At 39.6% G+C, this 18,412-nt stretch overlaps 1 protein-coding gene across 1 annotated transcript in view; it reads right to left on the reverse strand.

The window, feature by feature from the left end:
- Positions 1-18,412, reverse strand: part of nalcn (sodium leak channel, non-selective) — an 898,297-nt gene that overhangs the window by 39,057 nt on the left and 840,828 nt on the right. The window contains exons 34-39 of the mRNA XM_051926631.1: positions 10,954-11,060; positions 10,737-10,811; positions 9,487-9,606; positions 7,192-7,260; positions 560-708; positions 137-230 (exon numbers count right to left, since the gene is read on the reverse strand). Coding sequence (XP_051782591.1) covers positions 137-230; positions 560-708; positions 7,192-7,260; positions 9,487-9,606; positions 10,737-10,811; positions 10,954-11,060 — 614 coding nt within the window. The remainder of the gene's footprint in view (positions 1-136; positions 231-559; positions 709-7,191; positions 7,261-9,486; positions 9,607-10,736; positions 10,812-10,953; positions 11,061-18,412) is intronic.

Below are 18,412 nucleotides of genomic sequence, written 5' to 3' on the forward strand. Positions count from 1 at the left end.
ATCCTAATGACCTAAGCTATATATATAAATGGAAGATTGGCTGTACTACTCTTCGAATGAGATATTAAAAATCTGAAGCATTTAAAATATTGTACTTTGAGTGTGAATATCAAAAATAAAGGCATTATACACTTACCATACAATCATGCATGATCTTGTTCCAGTCTTCCCCGGTAACAATCCTGAATAGAACTGTTATGGCTTTCCCAGCAGTTGAGAAGTTTGCATGTCTGAAATTATTAATAAAAAATGAGAAAAGAAACACTTCAGATGTAATGCAATTTGCAGAAATAGTTAACATGTTGCTTATTCTATGATAGAGATGAATGTATTCTGTGATTTACAATACAAGTTTTAGCTTTTCCAAGTTTTGGTGAATATATGCTGCAAAACATTGTATTGTTTTTTTTGCAGACTTTCTTGACAGTGTTCAAGTAAAACTGTCTACACTTACACAGGTTTCAAAGGCAACTCCTGTCAAAGCCATATGTTGCAGGTTCATTGAATTTAGTCTTGTGACATTTGGCTGTCAAGGCTGCTTAAAGTAACATGTGCCTACCTGTTAATATTTTCTCCGTACTTCACAGTGCCAAACAATACTACACCAGCAAAGGCATAGCAGAGGAGCAAAAGAAACATCCCCACGATGATGAAGAAACTTTTGTACATACTGACAACCACAGTGAGCAGCAACATTTTAAGTGTCACCTGTAGAATGAAAGATAAACACATACAATAAGATGCCATCAAAACTGCAGTGTAAAGTTCACGGCTAAAATGATGCTTATTACACCAACAAATACATGAATGGATTAAGCAGTGTGTGTTTTATCTAGCATCTTTTACACTGACGAAAATGATAGAACCAAATACAATGCAGAATAATGAAGAATACTGCATTGATTCATTCATTTTATGCTGTCTATAGGTCAAAAATAAGCAGCAACATGCGTACACAAAATGCTAATCCTTCCTAGTGCAGAAATAGTTTTTACATTTATTCTATTACCTGTCTTCGACACATAAAGTGGCAGTATTTTAGATTTTGCTATCCCCCAACTAAAGATACATCTTTGAATAAATGGCATCAAAAGGAAAAATAATGTCATGTGTGTATACTGTAAGCAGTTGCACAGAGCTTCATTCTTGTGCACACATGACATGTTGCTCTTATGGGGGTAGTTTATCTTTTTATACAACCTTTTCAACTTTAGTGAAATTGGACTTTAATATCCCTGTGTAATAAAGAATACAAACTTTTTCTTCATTCTCTGACATCATGTTCTTCACCATCCAAGGAAAGTGAGCTTCCTAAAAGCTTACACAGCTGTCATTAAAAAGGTTACAGCTAAGTTACACCACATTTATTTGGAGTGACTTACAGTATTGTATATTCTGTTACAAACAGCACCACTGTATGCCATTCAAAACTTAAAATGTCAAAACTCTCTACTTACATCCAGTAACAAATGATAGTTTTATTAAACTAAATACGCAGAATAAGAAACAGTGATGACAAAACACAATGTAGTACAGGAGATCTAAATAGGCCTATTTATTCCTCTGGACCAGGTTATGGAACTTTGGGTTTACCTTAACTGTTCAATATTTACATATTATTTGTTTACCATGTCGGTACCTTTCTGAAGGTGAGTTCTTAACTTGCATTTAGCTGTAGTAGCAGTAACAGTAATACTGTCACATGTGCAGCTTCTTGTGACCTTGAATTGGATTAGGTATGTTCAATTGATGAATGGATTCTATTGTATTTTAAAATTTGTGCTCTTTATTACAGAAAGAATTGGCCTGGCAATGTTCTAAATTGGTAGCAGTACTACTTAATTTGCTTATAACTCCCAGCAGCCCTGGTAGTATTACACCACTGGGTCACTTCAGAGTGTGCAGAGGTTGCTGGGAAGAATGATAATTAAGCAATCTCTTTAAAAGGGAGCTAAAAAGATTCTGAGGAGATCGTGATCATCTGTGTTTATTATTTCTATGCTTGTCATCCCACATCTGGATTACAACCACCACTGGATTACAGTTTCATTCTGGATTTATGTACCTGTCCTGTGCCTACTTGTTCATGTGATGCTGTCTTGGTTGGATACATCTTTGGCTGGGAAGCGTTCCTAATCATGCAAAATCTTCACGCAACAACTGGAACCTGGTAGGACAAAACTTTACAGTTCATTCCAAGGGCTGTTCGCAGGAGGTTTGCATTCCACACACCAACATCATCTGCACCTGCTGTACTGAGCTTTGTTTGGACTTAACTTTTAGTGTTAACTGTTTACTTTGTAGTGCCTAGTGTTTCATTCGGTTTCATTTGTGCAGTGTTTGTAAAAAATTATCATCAGTAGGGAATTGGGAAGGTCTTTTGCATACACGTTGTTTAATAATTGTTTTTTGCCTTCTTTATTTGCTTAATATATACTTTATTATTGATTCATTGAGCCTTTTTATAAGTGTCTCCGTGCGTGAGTGTGTGCGTGCTGAATCAAGGCAGGGTGTGTTTCTGGGTTCCCTGTAATAAAATAAATGAATCACCGTCTTTGGATGCTGTGAATCTTAGCATCCTCATGACCGCTACAAGTTTACCTTTGGGTTGTGTATTCATGTGCCAAGTGCACTTTCTAGATTAGCGATGAAGCCCGAAAACTAGAGCTCATTATTGTCTTTTTTTCAATTATGTGTTTGGACTTCTAATTCAAGCTTTTCCCAGTCCACGGATATAAAGAATAAACCAACCAAGAGTTATGAAAAGTTCATTATCATTTACTCCCATAAAACATCAAAAAAGTAGATCAATATCAGCAATACATTGAACAGAAGACTTTACTCTGATTAGAACAGGATTGAGCAACATTTTGATCTTCGCCCACTGCTAAGAAGTACCACCTGATGGAGCTAATTTTGAAAATACTACAAAGGAAACCTTAAGGTGTACACCTTCCTGTTTGTGGGAAAAAGCCAGCAGAATGTTGCTTCTGTTTCAAAGAAGCAAGTTCCTAGTGCAGAAAAACTGTTATACAGAAAATGGCTTCTTCAATTTGTTTGCCATCCCAGCGCTGTCCAGTGAACTCCTGGCTTTGTTGTGAGGGCGATAATACTACAATGCCCCAGAGTCTTATGTTCGAGTATATGGTGTTCTTTCTGCGTTGAGCCTCGTAAACGTTATCACCTCAGTGCTGTTTGATGTTAAACTTCTTGGGCTCCTGTGTACTTTCTATTTAGATAGTTCATAGCCAATACGTATATACACTATCTGTCAAAAGATTTAGAACACCTCAGTTTTTCAGTTTTTTCTTCAAATGTAATCAGTTGAAATGCAATGAATGACCTAAAATGGTGAAAATGTAAGCAGTAATCTGCCAGAGGTTTAAATTTAAAGTTTAGGTTAGCAAAAACTGAAAAAAGGGAATATCAGAATATACAAACAATCCTTCTTCAGGGAAAAACTAATAGATTACACCCTAGAGATGATCTGCAGCAATTAAAGTAAATTAAGCCTTGCAAGTTGAAGGAAACAATTTGCACAGGTGTCCCACCTTCTGTTGATTACATAAAACCCTGTCTGTCTGTCTTAAAGCAGAATTTGAGAAGACTGTGTTACTATACACTCTAAAGACTACTTGGACAATATTCCAGTGACAATGGCAAGAAAATCACAATTAACAAATGAAATGAGACAGAGCATTATTACCCTTAGAAGTGAAGGCCTTTCATTTAGAGAAATTGCAAAAACAAAATCAAAGTGTCAGTGAGTATGGTTTCCTACACAATCCAAAGGCAGTTGGAAACTGAAAGAACAGCTTCAAGCACAGCTTAACAGTGGTGAAAAAAAAGCAAGTCTTAGTTTCTACTGTGAATAGAAGACTTTATGCTGCAGGTTTTAAAGGAAAAAAATAGGGCTTTGAAATACTGTGCCGTGGACTACTGCAGACTGAAAGTCTCCACTTTACAGTAGAAATTAAGGTAGTTAGAGAGGTAGAGCAGTCAGTGGCAACACGAGAAATGGTGCTTCACTGATTGGTTACTCCCACTAAACAGTCTGGAGGAGCAGGTGTGATTGAGGGCTCCAGGGATGCCACTGCACTGACGGATAGGTGGTAGGACGATGGAGGTCCAGATCCGAGCATCCAATAAGATGGTGGTCAGGACCCAAAGAGACACTGCAACTGTAGGCCTCTCAAGAACTGCAGGGTAAGCTAGAGAGATGGAGGGAAAAAGATGCACTGGGCTGGTAGGCAAAGCAAGAAAAGGAAACCCAATATCTACCTGGTTTTATTCTTGTTTTTAATGGTTGAAAGAACTTGGTTTTAATCTCCATGACTGCACTGATTTCGAAGAGGATTATTTATTTATTTATCGATTGAGACTGCACTGCACTATGTTTTGGAACACTGTTGATTAGGATAAAAGCAATATGCACACTGTTTGCATCAAATCCTTGTTGCTATGCGCCCTCATTACCCAGTCCCTCTTTGTCTCATGACTATTGTTGTCCAGAGTTCAAAGAGGAAGTGCCAGCTGTGGGCAACCTAGGCATCACAAACAAATATTATTAGTTATGCAAGTTAATGCTAAAGTTAGAGGTATCACACATAAAGGAATATTCTTGTATGTCCCCACTAAGAAGTTTCATGTAAAAAATGGCAGTATTAAGAAATATCAATAATCAGATATAAATCAAGGGGAGGATGAAATTCATTAAGAAGAATTTATAAGTAATTTGTGGTGTCATATGGACTAGCCAATGTGCCTGTCATTTTTCATTCTTATATAAATTAAATTTTTAGAGATGTTTTATTGTATATAGCAGTGTTTCCCAACATTTGATCTCTGCTTTTAAACTCTTTGTAACAAAAAAAAATCCCAAGGCACATCACTATTCTTCTAACCACAAACACATTATACCTTATACACGTGCTGAATTGTCCGAAGAAGCACGTAAAACAACACCTCCAAGATCAGCGTTTGCAGACACGGAACTTAGTGAGCACTTTGTTGGCATCTCCCACCTGCTTCATCCCTTTGCCCAACCTGTTCTGCCACAGAAGAAACTTGTATGGCCACTATCCACTGGCATTGTGAGACTCGCTGGTAATTAACACATCCAGGCTGATGGATTCTAGCAGCCCGGAGACGCGTCCAAAGTGCTCCAAGTGCTGTGTGCAATCGTCTGCTTCTCCGGCTAGTCTTGTCCTCCTTAGGCAGGTCTCAACCACCTGAGGAGCTGGTTCCCCTCAGGTAGCTGGTTCCCCTCAGGTTCAGACCCGGGTGGGCTACACTATTATTTCCACAGCACACCTGGGAAGCACTCACAGCACACTGGTTGAAAAACACTGGTGTATAGATTAGATAGTAATTTTTAAAAGATTTTGGCTCAAATGTCCAACATGCACTAGCAGGTTTTTAACCCAACTTTGGAAGAACCATCTTATTTTTAAACTAGACAAAAATGTGAATTGCATAAGTCCTGAAATCTCTAGGACTGGCCATAAGCATGAACCAGTTGAAAGTAAGAGTTATTTTAAACCAACAAAAAAACAAGTCTATTAAACATTTCCAACAATTTATTGTGTTTGTTAATGTTAATGCCATTTAATCAATTTTAGTTCTGTGATTATGTAGAGTGTACCAGTATAAAAACTTTTTAAAACATAAACCAGGACTACTTGTCTCACAAGATCAGTCTTGAACAGCTGACTATCAATTTCCAAATATAAATTGTTCATAGTTTGTACAATGTACAGCAATATTATAGCATAATGTTTAACAAAACAGTAATAGTAAAATAAAGGAATGTAACTATTTTATAAAATTATAGCTAAGTATATACAGTACCAAGAATTTTTTCTTTAAAATGTTGAGGAAAGTTTTTTTCCTGTGCATCAGCAGAATGTATGTAAATCGCTTTGAGTAGGTTAGAAAAGTGCTATATAAATGTAATTAATTACCTGACTAATTAATTCATTAATTAAATAAGTAAGCACCTGGCACCTATGCATTAACATACTATGCATGCACCAGCATTCTTTATAGCACGGCTCCAGCTGTACGCGTGGGAAGTCTCCTGGCAGCACTTGCTCAGAATACAAAGTCTCACCAAGTTAGACTTTATAATCTGGGGGGAAGTGAAAAAGGTTGTCTACTATGAAAAGCTGTACTTTGAAGCTTTTATCCATCATAGCAAAGAACATCACTTTGATGTCTGCTGGGATATGAATGGAGCTTAAATCAACATTTAATAAAGTGTAGAGAAAAAGTTTCATCTTTCCTAATTTTTATGCAGAATTGCAGTTTTTCATTTCTTATTTGCACAGCTATAACATTTTTCAACTGATTCTATTATTTTATGGTCTCACTACACATGACAACATAACAGTTACAGATCAAAATCACTACTGTTAAATTAGAGCTGAAAAGCTTGTATAAGGGACATTTTTCAGTGCTAAATTAACACTTGCTCTTTGCTATGTGTTTTAATTAAAAACATGTATTATTTTGTTTTCTAAATTGTCTTTGTCATGTTTCAGTAGCTGTATGAACAAAAACAAATAAAAACATAGATACTCTGCCTTGGTATCATCGTTTAGTGAAATGTCAAAAATCAGCCTGCTTATACATGATGGTGGTATCCCCACAAAAAGCTCACAACACGATGAAAGCAGCACTGGATGGTTGTGTTCCCACAGAAAAGCTCACAACACGATGAAAGCAGCACTGGATAGCTGTGATCCCACAGAAAAGTTCACAACACGATGACAAGAGCAGCCTTGACTCATGGCCTCCCATGGAAAAAATGAAGAGAAAGAATATCAAATGAAAGAACACAGAAATCACAATAATTATGATTTTATGAATACAGTATTAAGAATTTAAGCAGCCAATATGCACTTTTGCCATTTGTTTTAGCAGCAATATGAACCGTCAACATTTGACTTAATTAGCTCCCAAGAGAAGAGCTGTAGATGAGAGATTTCTTTACTTAAATGAATGTCCATTTGAATTTTGGCTGCTGAAACCCCACAGCACTGCAGAATATGCATGGATATTATAAATTATTACTGTCTGAAAGAAAGCCAAGACCTGACAGAAGCTACAAGTACATGGATAAAATAAGACTTAGGATGGCAATAACATCTGGTATTATATTCATGCACTTTTTTTTTTAGATTTACTCACGTGCTTCCCACAGATAGAAAAGAATCTAAAAACTATAATGCAGGCTCCCATCATGTAAGTATATTCATTCTGCAGTAATAGAAAGAAAAAAAATAAAGAAAGAATAGAGCTCAATATTGATAACAATCAAATCAGAAGAATCCTTACAAAGTCCATTAAGTTACACTCTATAACCTTGCCAATTCCATGCATCTTACTATGCAGTATAGCAAAAATAAATAAATAAAACTATTAATTAAGATATTAATCTAAGAGAAGCTACCTTCACATAGAAGAGAAAATATTTTGCAGAATATTTATTTGTTTTTAGTGCAAACACCTTTATTATAAATGAATAACAATAAAATAAGACAGTTTCCAGTAAAATTGATCAACAACAAAGTAATGTTCCCATCCTTTTACTCCATATCAGATAATTAATACTCCATTGAATTAAGATTTTTAGAATGCATATATTTATAACTATATACTGTAAATCCATAAACCCAGTCTAGTTTAGCAGTTACTGTTAGGTGAGAAAAATACATGGATGCTATCTACAGATGCACTACTATTTTTTTTTAGATGGTTCAACTCTATTTTCTAGTATACCGTATCTAGTCAATCACTACTATCATCTTTTCTAATCAATTTCATGTGTTTGCAAAAGAATGATCAATTTCTTAATGTTAACATATTTTACTAATATTGCAGTAGCTCTTTGGCCATCAAATGTTCCTGTCAGCAGCTTTTGAAACACAACAGCAACAGAAATTATCTAACAACAAAAAGAGAAGGACAAAACCCCTTCCTCTCTGTTAACTTTCTTAAAATTCCCTTTCCTTCCTACTACTCTCAGAAAATGGCATGCTTTATAAAAGGTAAGCAGTTATCCTGAATGGGTTTTTTACTACCTACAAGTTATGAAAATGGTTGAAACACAGCGCCCTACAGTAGTCAGTTCTTATGGAGTGTTGGAATTGCTGGCACTTACAGTATCTATTTTTATGGTACCCATTCCCTTTTGCATTTACATAGGCAGGAATATACTGTACGATCGCCTGCCAGTATCCTTTACTCCCTCTTTGGTTTTGCCCTCGAAAATCATTACCCACTAGGCCATTTTTCCTTAAATAACTTTTCTTTATATAAGACAATTAAAGTGAGATAGTTTTTGGTAAAGGTTGAAAAGAGTAAGACACCCTAAAGTAGAGCCCATAATATCTTACATATACTGTACATATAGTGGATTCAGAAATTATTCTAACACCTTCACTTTGTGGCCACTTCATTTTGTTGTAAATAGATAAAAAATGTGTCAGTTTTTCCCATCAATCTACACTCCTTAACCTATGATGACACAGTGAAAACATGCTTTCAAAAAGTATTTAGAGTAAATACAAATGCAAACAGCACATGTCCTTGTTTCTAAAGACTTTTCTTCTGATAGAAATCAAATCACATTATGTTAGTTGGTCAAGGGACTGAAAACTTTTGTAAGGCACCATAGTTGATATTTAAGAAGCCAGTGTCCTGTATTTGAATCTCGTGCCCCCTTGTTGTTCATGTGGCATTTGTATGTTTGTTAACTGGTGTTTCCACATTGCCTCTTGAGGGAGTGTGGAAGTGTGCATCAGTAGATCCTATGAAGGACTTTTCAACTCCAGCATATACTTGTCCCTAAATTGATATAGGAGTACTTGAGAATGTTATGTTACATGCCAAACCTTTTGTGTTCAACTGAATCTATGATAAAATATTGATCAATAATTGTATATAAAATCTAATATTATAAGATTTTTGAAAACCGTTATAGAATAATTTCATTTTCGACATGCCTCACAGTACAGTATATCAGCTTTAGTGATCAGTTGCCAAAAATCCATTTACTGATAAGAATTTTTGGCATGTTAAAAAAATACACATAATAATACACAGAATAATGTTCAATTATTCTAATAACACCTGAATGAGTTTCAGCTCAAGTTGAAACTAAATAAGAAATCTGATCAGATTCTGAAGCATAAACCAAAGTATGGTTAGTTCAGTTTTAATACTAAACAGGCAACACGTAGAAACCTACCCAAGCATCACTGTTACAACTGTTAATTTCATGATAGTAGAACTAAATAAAAATAAATGCTTAAATATCAACACTTTAAATATTCTTATTCTCATATTTTCTCCCCATGACTAATGCAACATTTTGTTTTTTACTTATACCCAAATGTGAATCTATCTAAATAAAAGAAAGTTCTTTCTTTCATTGAACAGAGAAAAAGAGAAAGGCATGAGTTAAATATAAGCATTACATACCAATAAAGCAAAGTGCAGGATTACCCAAATGACTCCAAGGGAAGTCACTAATAAATCATAACGATTTCTTCTGCTCTGCCAAAACCCAGCAGGTGACATTGCAATTAATTTCATAGTAACCTGAGACAAAACACAATATTGTTAAATGTATGCAAAAATCTATTTCAGTACAAGGTAGAAAATATCAATCTTGAATCATATAGGTAAATGTTTTATTATTCAAATAAAATAATTTTTATATTGAATAGAAAATGCCATAATAAATGAAAATTGAATTTTGTAATTATCTTCTGTGATTTGGTTAACTATCATAATTCATTGATTGGTTTACAATTAATATCTTAAGTATATAATGGATTTTGATGAGAGAAGCTTTCCAAATGGTAAATAAGCATGTTCACAGTATTAAAAGACATACTAGGAAAGGATTTTATTTTGGTGGTGATTAACAAAAAATTACAATTCATTCATTATTACATGTTCTTCTCAAAAAAGTAAATCAATAGATGATCATTATCATTTGATCATTGCAATCAGAGTTGACAGCAGAGTATGTACTGCTGATTCCTTTGGTTTTCTTTTCCTGCAGCTAATGACAAAGCAAACCAATTGCTCATGTAACAGCAGAGTTTTAATGTTGTGGAGAAAGTGGAGATGGTCTGTTGCAGTTGATTAGCAACACTAATTTGGAATAATGTGGATGAGCTTGTGAGCGTGAGCTGTGACACATTTACATGGCTGTTTCTTACTTGGTGCCCCATTGCCACAGAGATATGCTCTAGTTCTCCATGATCCTGTATTGTAAAATCATTTCAGAAAATCAATAAATGATCAAGCTATTGTACTAGTTCAATAACCTTCTCTATTACAGGACAAAATTAACTATTGGCCAGGCTTTATCAATGTTCATTTTGTGGTGTAATTTACAGATGTAGAGAAAGATCTATCACTGTGGAATAAACCCCATTCAATCAATCAGTCTATTTAATATTTCATCTTACCACTGAGAGGATTATCAATGAACCTGAACAAGCACTTGACTACATTTTAAGATGGATAAGCATTATTGTCTGGTTTTGATGAGCTTAGAAAGGGGTAAGAAAATATTCTGAGCAAGCTAATAATAAAGTACAACAATTGCATAAACTGCATATTCTAAAATCTTCTGGCATGAGGTATCAAGTAATTTATGAAATAGTCTGAACATTTTCCATACTAAGTTATTGATAAAATAGAACAGATTTTCTCACCTCTAAGACAAAAATGAAGGTAAATACAACTGACATTGTTGCCAATGGGACAGTTACAGGATCATCCACATCCCACTAAAACAAAAAACATATCCTTTAAAAGAGGTAAACCTGAAGAACGGACACATATACATGTACAGTGTTTTAACAATACATTATGTAGTAACACATTAATAATTATTGTATTCTGTAATAAGACAGAAAGAATATACTTTACCTTCACTGAAAGTAATACAGATTGAGCCAGGACAAGGACAGCAATTGTACGTTTGAAAAAGGGATGCTGAGTAATGTCATACATTTTTGCCCGGAACCCATCATTATCTGTTAAAAAATAAACATATGAATAATATTTGCCTAAATATTTAATCATTTACTAGGCACTGCACCTGTCAAAGACAGGAAAGAGAATAATTTTAAAATATTTTCTATCTCTTGCCCTATGTGTACCTTCAGTGCATTTCCTCTGCATTTGCGTGTGAGAATGTCTCTTAACTGGTGCTTGCTCTCTCTAGCATGTTCCATTAAAGCCCGATTCTCAGCCTCTCTATTATTTTCAGGGAACCCTTCTCACCTCCTGTATGGTTTTACACTTTCCGTCGCTGAAGGTAACTCTCTCATGGAGCACCTTTACTCCGCCTTGTGTGTCTCACACTTCCCCTTTCATCGCATCACCAATGCCAAACTGACCAATCATAGCAAAGCCAAACTGACCAATCAGATTGCTCTGAGAGACTAGGCACACAGACTTCAGTGTTTAATTATACAGTAAATTAAAAAAAAACATGTACAGTAGTTCTATGAACTATCCATATATTTTCACGTCTTGCTGATTCAATCCATAATCACAAGGAGCAGTAACTTGTTGAATGAGTTTTAAGAATTGGCAAATCTGCAAATTAAGTCCCAGAAAATACAAGAAGAGCAAACAGCCCATGTCAAAATAGGGCTAAACATTGAAGGGTGGTAACACTATTGGGTGCCTGCTGATATCATCTTGGTGCTACCTACATTTTAATTGTTATTATTATCATTAATTAACAAAAATGCATGCATTTTGAGAAAACAAAAGTAAAAATGGCAGTAGGTCAGATAGGTTTGCCATCATGCAGCACTTATAGTTCCAGTTCAATATAGAGCTGATCTAACTTTCCTTGGAAGCTTGCATGTTGTATCCATGTCCAAGTTGATCCCCTCTCAATAAACAGTCATAAATGAAATGTGGGAACAACTGCCCTACTGTGTCTGTGTGTAGGACCGAGGGGAGCTGACTTTGATGTCCACTTTTTGGGAGCCTATTGTGGAAGAATAATTTTAGGGTAACAGAGCCATCCATCCATCCATCCATCCATCCTCTTCGCTTATCCGAGGTCAGGTCGCGGGGGGCAGCAACTTGAGTAGAGATGCCCAGACTTCCTTCTCCCCGGGCACTTCTTCTAGCTCTTCCGGGAGAATCCCAAGGCGTTCCCCAGGCCAGCCGGGAGACATAGTCCCTCCAGCGTGTCCTGGTCTTCCCCTGGGCCTCCTCCCGGTTGGACGTGCCCAGAACACCTCACCAGGGAGGCGTCCAGGAGGCATCTTGATCAGATGCCCTGAGCCACCTCATCTGACTCCTCTCGATGCGGATACTCTGAGCCCCTCCCGGATGACTGAGCTTCTCATCCTATCTTTAAGGGAGAGCCCAGACACCCTGCAGAGGAAACTCATTTCAGCCGCTTGCATTCGCGATCTTGTTCTTTCAGTCACTACCCATAGCTCATGACCCATAGGTGAGGGTAGGAACATAGATCGACTGGTAAACAGAGAGCTTTGCCTTACAGCTCAGCTCCTTTTTCACCACGACAGACCGATGCAGAGCCCGCATCACTGCGGACGCCGCACCGATCCGCCTGTCGATCTCACGCTTCATTCTTCCCTCACTCGTGAACAAGACCCTGAGATACTTGAACTCCTCCACTTGGGGCAGGATCTTGCTCCCAACCCTGAGAGGGCACTCAACCCTTTTCTGGCTGAGGACCATGGTCTCGGATTTGGAGGTGCTGATTCCCGTCCAGCCGCTTCACACTCAGCTGCGAACCGATCCAGAGAGAGCTGAAGATCACGGCCTGATGAAGCAAACAGGACATCATCATCTGCAAAAAGCAGTGACCCAATCCTGAGTCCACCAAAACCGGACCCCCTCAACACCCTGGCTGCGCCTAGAAATTCTATCCATAAAAGTTATGAACAGAATCGGTGACAAAGTGCAGCCCTGGCGGAGTCCCAACTCTCACTGGAAACAGGTTCAACTTACTGCCGGCAATGCGGACCAAGCTCTGACATCGGTTGTACAGGGATCGAACAGCCCTTATCAGGGGGGCCCGGTACCCCATACTCCTGGAGCACCCCCACAGGATTCCCCGAGGGACACGGTCGAACGCCTTTTCCAAGTCCACAAAACACATGTAAACTAGTTGGGCAAACTCGCATGCACCCTCCAGGACTCTGCTAAGGGTGTAGAGCTGGTCCAATGTTCTGCAACCAGGACGAAAACCACACTGTTCCTCCTGAATCCAAGGTTTGACTATCCAATGGACCTTCCTCTCCAGAACCCCCGAATAAACTTTTCCAGGGAGGCTGAGGAGTGTGATCCCTCTGTAGTTGGAACACACCCTCGGTCCCCCTTCTTAAAGAGGGGGACCACCACCCCGGTCGGCCAATCCAGAGGCACTGTCCCCTGATGTCCATGCGATGTTGCAGAGACGTGTCATCCAAGACAGTCCTACAACATCCAGAGCCTTGAGGAACTCCGGACGTATCTCATCCACCCCCGGGGCCCCTGCCACCAAGGAGTTTTTTGACCACCTCGGTGACCTCAGTCCCAGAGATTGAGGAGCCCACCTCTGAGTCCCCAGGCTCTGCTTCCTCATTGGAAGGCATGTTAGTGGGATTGAGGAGGTCTTCGAAGTACTCCCCCCACCGACCCACAACGTCCCGAGTCGAGGTCAGCAGCACACCATCCCCACCATCTACAGTGTTGACACTGCACTGCTTCCCCCCTCCTGAGACAGTGGACCAGAATCTCCTCGAAGCCGTCCGAAAGTCGTTCTCCATGGCTTCCCCAAGCTCCTCCCATGCCCGAGTTGTTGCCTCAGCAACCACTGAGCCACATTCCGCTTGGCCTGCGGTACCTATTAGCTGCCTCCAGAGTCCCACAGGACAAAATGGACCGGTAGGACCTCCTTCTTCAGCTTGACAGCATCCCTCACCGCCAGTGTCCACCAACGGGTTCGGGTATTGCCATCACAGGCACCGACTACCTTATGGCCACAGCTCTGGTCAGCCACCTCAACAATAGAGGAACGGAACATGGCCCATTCGGACTCAATGTCCCCCACCTCCCTCAGGACGTAGTCGAAGTTCTGCCAGAGGTGGGAGTTGAAGCTACTTCTGACAGGGGACTCTGCCAGACGTTCCAAGCAGACCCTCACAATACGTTTGGGCTTACCAGGTCTGACCGGCATCCTCCCCCACCATCGAAGCCAACTCACCACCAGGTGGTGATCAGTTGACAGCTCCGCCCCTCTCTTCACCCGAGTGTCCAAGACATGTGGCCGCAAGTCCGACGACACGACCACAAAGTCGATCATCGAACTGAGGCTAGGGTGTCCTGGTGCCAAGTGCACATATGAACACCCCCTATGCTTGAACATGGTGTTCGTTATGGACAATCCGTGACGAGCACAGAAGTCCAATAACAAAACACCGCTCAGGTTTCAGATCAGGGGGGCCATTCCTCCCAATCACGCCCTTCCAGGTCTCACTGTCATTGCCCCACGTGAGCATTGAAGTCTCCCAGCAGTATGAGGGAGTCCCCAGAAGGTATGCCCTCTAGCACCCCCTCCAGGGACTCCAAAAAGGGTGGGTACTCCAAACTGCTGCACCCGAAGGCGGAGGGAGGCTACCCTCTCGTCCACCGGGGTAAACCCCAATGTACAGGCTCCAAGTCGGGGGGCAATAAGTATGTCCACACCCGCTTGGCGCCTCTCACCGGGGGCAACTCCAGAGTGGTAGAGAGTCCAGCCCCCTCTCAAGGAGATTGGTTCCAGAGTCCAAGCTGTGCGTCGAGGTGAGCCCAACTATATCTAGCCAGGACTTCTCAACCTCGCGCACTAGCTCAGGCTCCCTTCCCCTTCAGAGAGGGGACATTCCACGTCCCAAGAGCCAGCTTCTGTAGCCGAGGATCCGACCGCCAAGGTCCCCGCCTTCGGCCACCACCCAACTCACACTGCACCCGACCTCCTTGGCCCCTCCCATAGGTGGTGAGCCCATGGGACGTGGGTAACATAGCATTAATCTTAAAGAAATAGCATAAAGGGTCAATAAATGTCAGAAACCTTTGCAGGCATATCAGGAAACCAGATAAAGGTCAAAGTGAACAACAAAATGTACTGAAAGATGACTAAGAGATGACTAAAAAATCAGCAAATGTCCCGTAAACAACCAGAATGGACAGTTGTTATATACACAGACATTTCAAGGGTGGTGACTCAACTCAAAGGTATAAGAAGAACCAGAATATAATATAATAGACCTTTATTTTATATAAGTCATTTGGGTGTAAACCAACGACCCAACCAGAGTAAAATGTATGCACTGTTTGACACTGTACTGTATGCAAACTCAATAAAAATAAAATGAACTTCTATTAATTGTTTCTCTGACCATTCTGACCATACAGTAACAGACTGCTTTTGAAGAATGCTCCCTCCAAGGCATTTTGCCAAGGAGTAGTTAAAAGATACAATCAACAGCTTTTCTCCTGCTGATTACTGATTTGTCCTGTTAGAAAATGTTTCTTTCTTTAATAAGATGTTAAATTTCTACCACACTATCTGGGCAGATTTTACAAAACTGTCAGTTTGTCCGGGTGTTCACACTGTGGTCCAATCGTTCCCAATCTTGTGTAGTTTTTTTCAATGCACATCCTTTTTTTTCAAGTTTCACCTTCCATATAATTCTTAACAAACATTAGATGAACCTGCAGAATAAGATTCTGTACATTAGTGGTTCCTAAACTATATGCCATGCAAATTATTGTAGTAATTATGCCTGTTGTTACTTGGAGAGAAACTACAAGGGGCACCACCCTCCTCTCCACTCTCATATGGAGGAAAGGGAGCCCACTGTCCTCGCACTTGCACAGAGAGAAACTCCAAGTGGGACACTGATCCCCCCACTGTTAAATATATAGAAACTCAGAGGGGGGCAACACCCACCCATCTTGCAGTCTTTTTTTCATTTTTGTACCCTCTTTTTAGACTCAGGAAATATGGTAACTCTATTCAACCCCTGGTTTAGAAATTCCAATGGGTGGGCATTCTGATACCTATTGACCTCGGTCGGTCACTTTGAATTTACTGCAGAGTAAGAAAACCATCATAAAAGAGGACTAACTTATCAGAAGGAGACAGAGAGAGAGACAGAGGCAGAGGCAGAATTTAGTTGGTGACAGGCAGTGTTATGCAGTGCTTTACTGGATCATGGAACAGACAGGATATTTCCATAATAGTGTGGCTAAGATGTTGGTTAGAGCTGAGATGGACCCAATTGTTTATGTCCACATCCAAAAAAGACAACATAAGGGGTTTCAAGTCAAATTTAACAAGTCAGACGAGAAGAACTAAAAAGGGGGTCTTATCAAAATTCTGCTTGACTAACGGGTAGGTTGCATCTGAATTAGAGGATTACTGATGTACTAGAAACATCAATATCTATGGAAACTGAAAAATGACATTTCCGTAAGTATAATGATCTTAGAATCATACACAGCAGAGAAATGTCAAGAATTGATATATTGTTATACATGTGTCCTTAGTGTAAAATTAAAGCAAAATAAGTAAGAAAATGTATGCTTGGTACTCGTATAACAGTCAGGAGTGTTCAGAGAATTGGTTAGCTGGTTTGAAAGTTGGAGTATTCTTAACTTGTATCATAGTTTTGTTTATTACATAATTTTGTAACAGTGAGTCATATTCAAAAATAATCCATATTACTAAACGAGAATGGTAAACGGATATGGACGCAGGGACATGGGCCGCTGGGACGCAAAAGACGTAGTGCGCAGGCGCCACACAAAGCCCCCCTCCAAGCAACGGAAAATAAGAATGAGGCGCCGGGCCCATAGCACACAAAAAAAAGGAGTCAGACGCAAGTGCCACACAAACCCCTTGGCACACAGCGCCACACGAAGCCCATAGCACACGAAACGGGACGCACACAAAAAGAGGCTTCAGACCCACGACACACAAAGCCCCCTTCACTAACAGAAATAAGAAATTAGGCAACGCGCCCCTAGCACACCAAAACAAAGGAGTCAGACGCAAGCGCCACATAGCACACGAAACGGTATGCACACAAAAAAGAGGATTCAGACCCCACGACACACAATGCCCCCCTCCACTAACACAAATAAAAAATGAGACAACGCGCCCCTAGCACACAAAAAAAAAGGAGTCAGACGCGAGCGCCACACAAAGCCCATTGCACACGAAACGGGACAGACTACGGACATAGCACATGAAACGGGACGTACACAAAAAGGAGAATTCAGACCCACGACACACAAAGCTCCCCTCCACTAACAGAAATAAAAATGAGGCAACGCGCCCTAGCCACCCTGCCCAGAGTAAAACAAGAAAGACTATGAACCGTTCTGTGACATGCCGCAAGCAGGATAAAGCGAAGGTCAGAAGGAAATTCACCATTCTCCAGCAGCAGCATACTGATACAATAAATAATATTAATTAAAAGAAAGATAATAATGCAGGTGAAAAACAGACAGTAACTTTGTATAATAATGTTAAATGTTAACGTTTACACCCCCCGCGTGAATTGAAAAGTCGCATAGTTTAGGGGAGGAACGATCTCCTCAATCTGTCTGTGGAGCAGGACAGTGACAGCAGTCTATCGCTGAAGCTGCTCTTCTGTCTGGAAAGTGATCAATAAATAAAAGTAGAAAAATTAAAGTAAAAAAGCGCACATACACATACGCCCACACAAAGTACCCCCCCCCGCACCAGAGCAAAACGGGAGAGACTACGAACCGTCACAGTAGGAAACAAAGTAAAACGTCATAAAGAGGTTAAAGAACAGGGACAAACACATAAAGAGCAGGTTACAGAACAAAGCCCCCCTGCCCAGAGTAAAACGAGAAAGACTACGAACCGTCTGACATGCCGCAAGCAGGATAAAGCCGAGGTCAGAAATAAAACACAGAGTAGATAGATAGATAGATAGATAGATAGATAGATAGATAGATAGAATAGATAGATAGATAGATAGATAGATAGATAGATAGATAGATAGATAGATAGATAGATAGATAGAAGATAGATACTTTATTAATCCCAATGGGAAATTCACATTCTCCAGCAGCAGCATACTGATACAATAAATAATGTTAAATTAAGAAAGATACTAATGCAGGTGAAAAAAAGACAATAACTTGGTATAATAATGTTAAATATTAACGTTTACCCCCCCTGCGTGGAATTGAACAGTCACATAGTTTGGGGGAGGAACGATCTCCTCAATCTGTCTGTGGAGCAGGACAGTGACAGCAGTCTGTCGCTGAAGCTGCTTCTTCTGTCTGGAAAGTGATCAATAAATAAAAATAGAAAAATAAAAGTACAAAG

Source organism: Erpetoichthys calabaricus, chromosome 4 (assembly GCF_900747795.2).
Source record: "Erpetoichthys calabaricus chromosome 4, fErpCal1.3, whole genome shotgun sequence".
NCBI classification, from domain to species: Eukaryota; Metazoa; Chordata; class Cladistia; order Polypteriformes; family Polypteridae; genus Erpetoichthys; species Erpetoichthys calabaricus.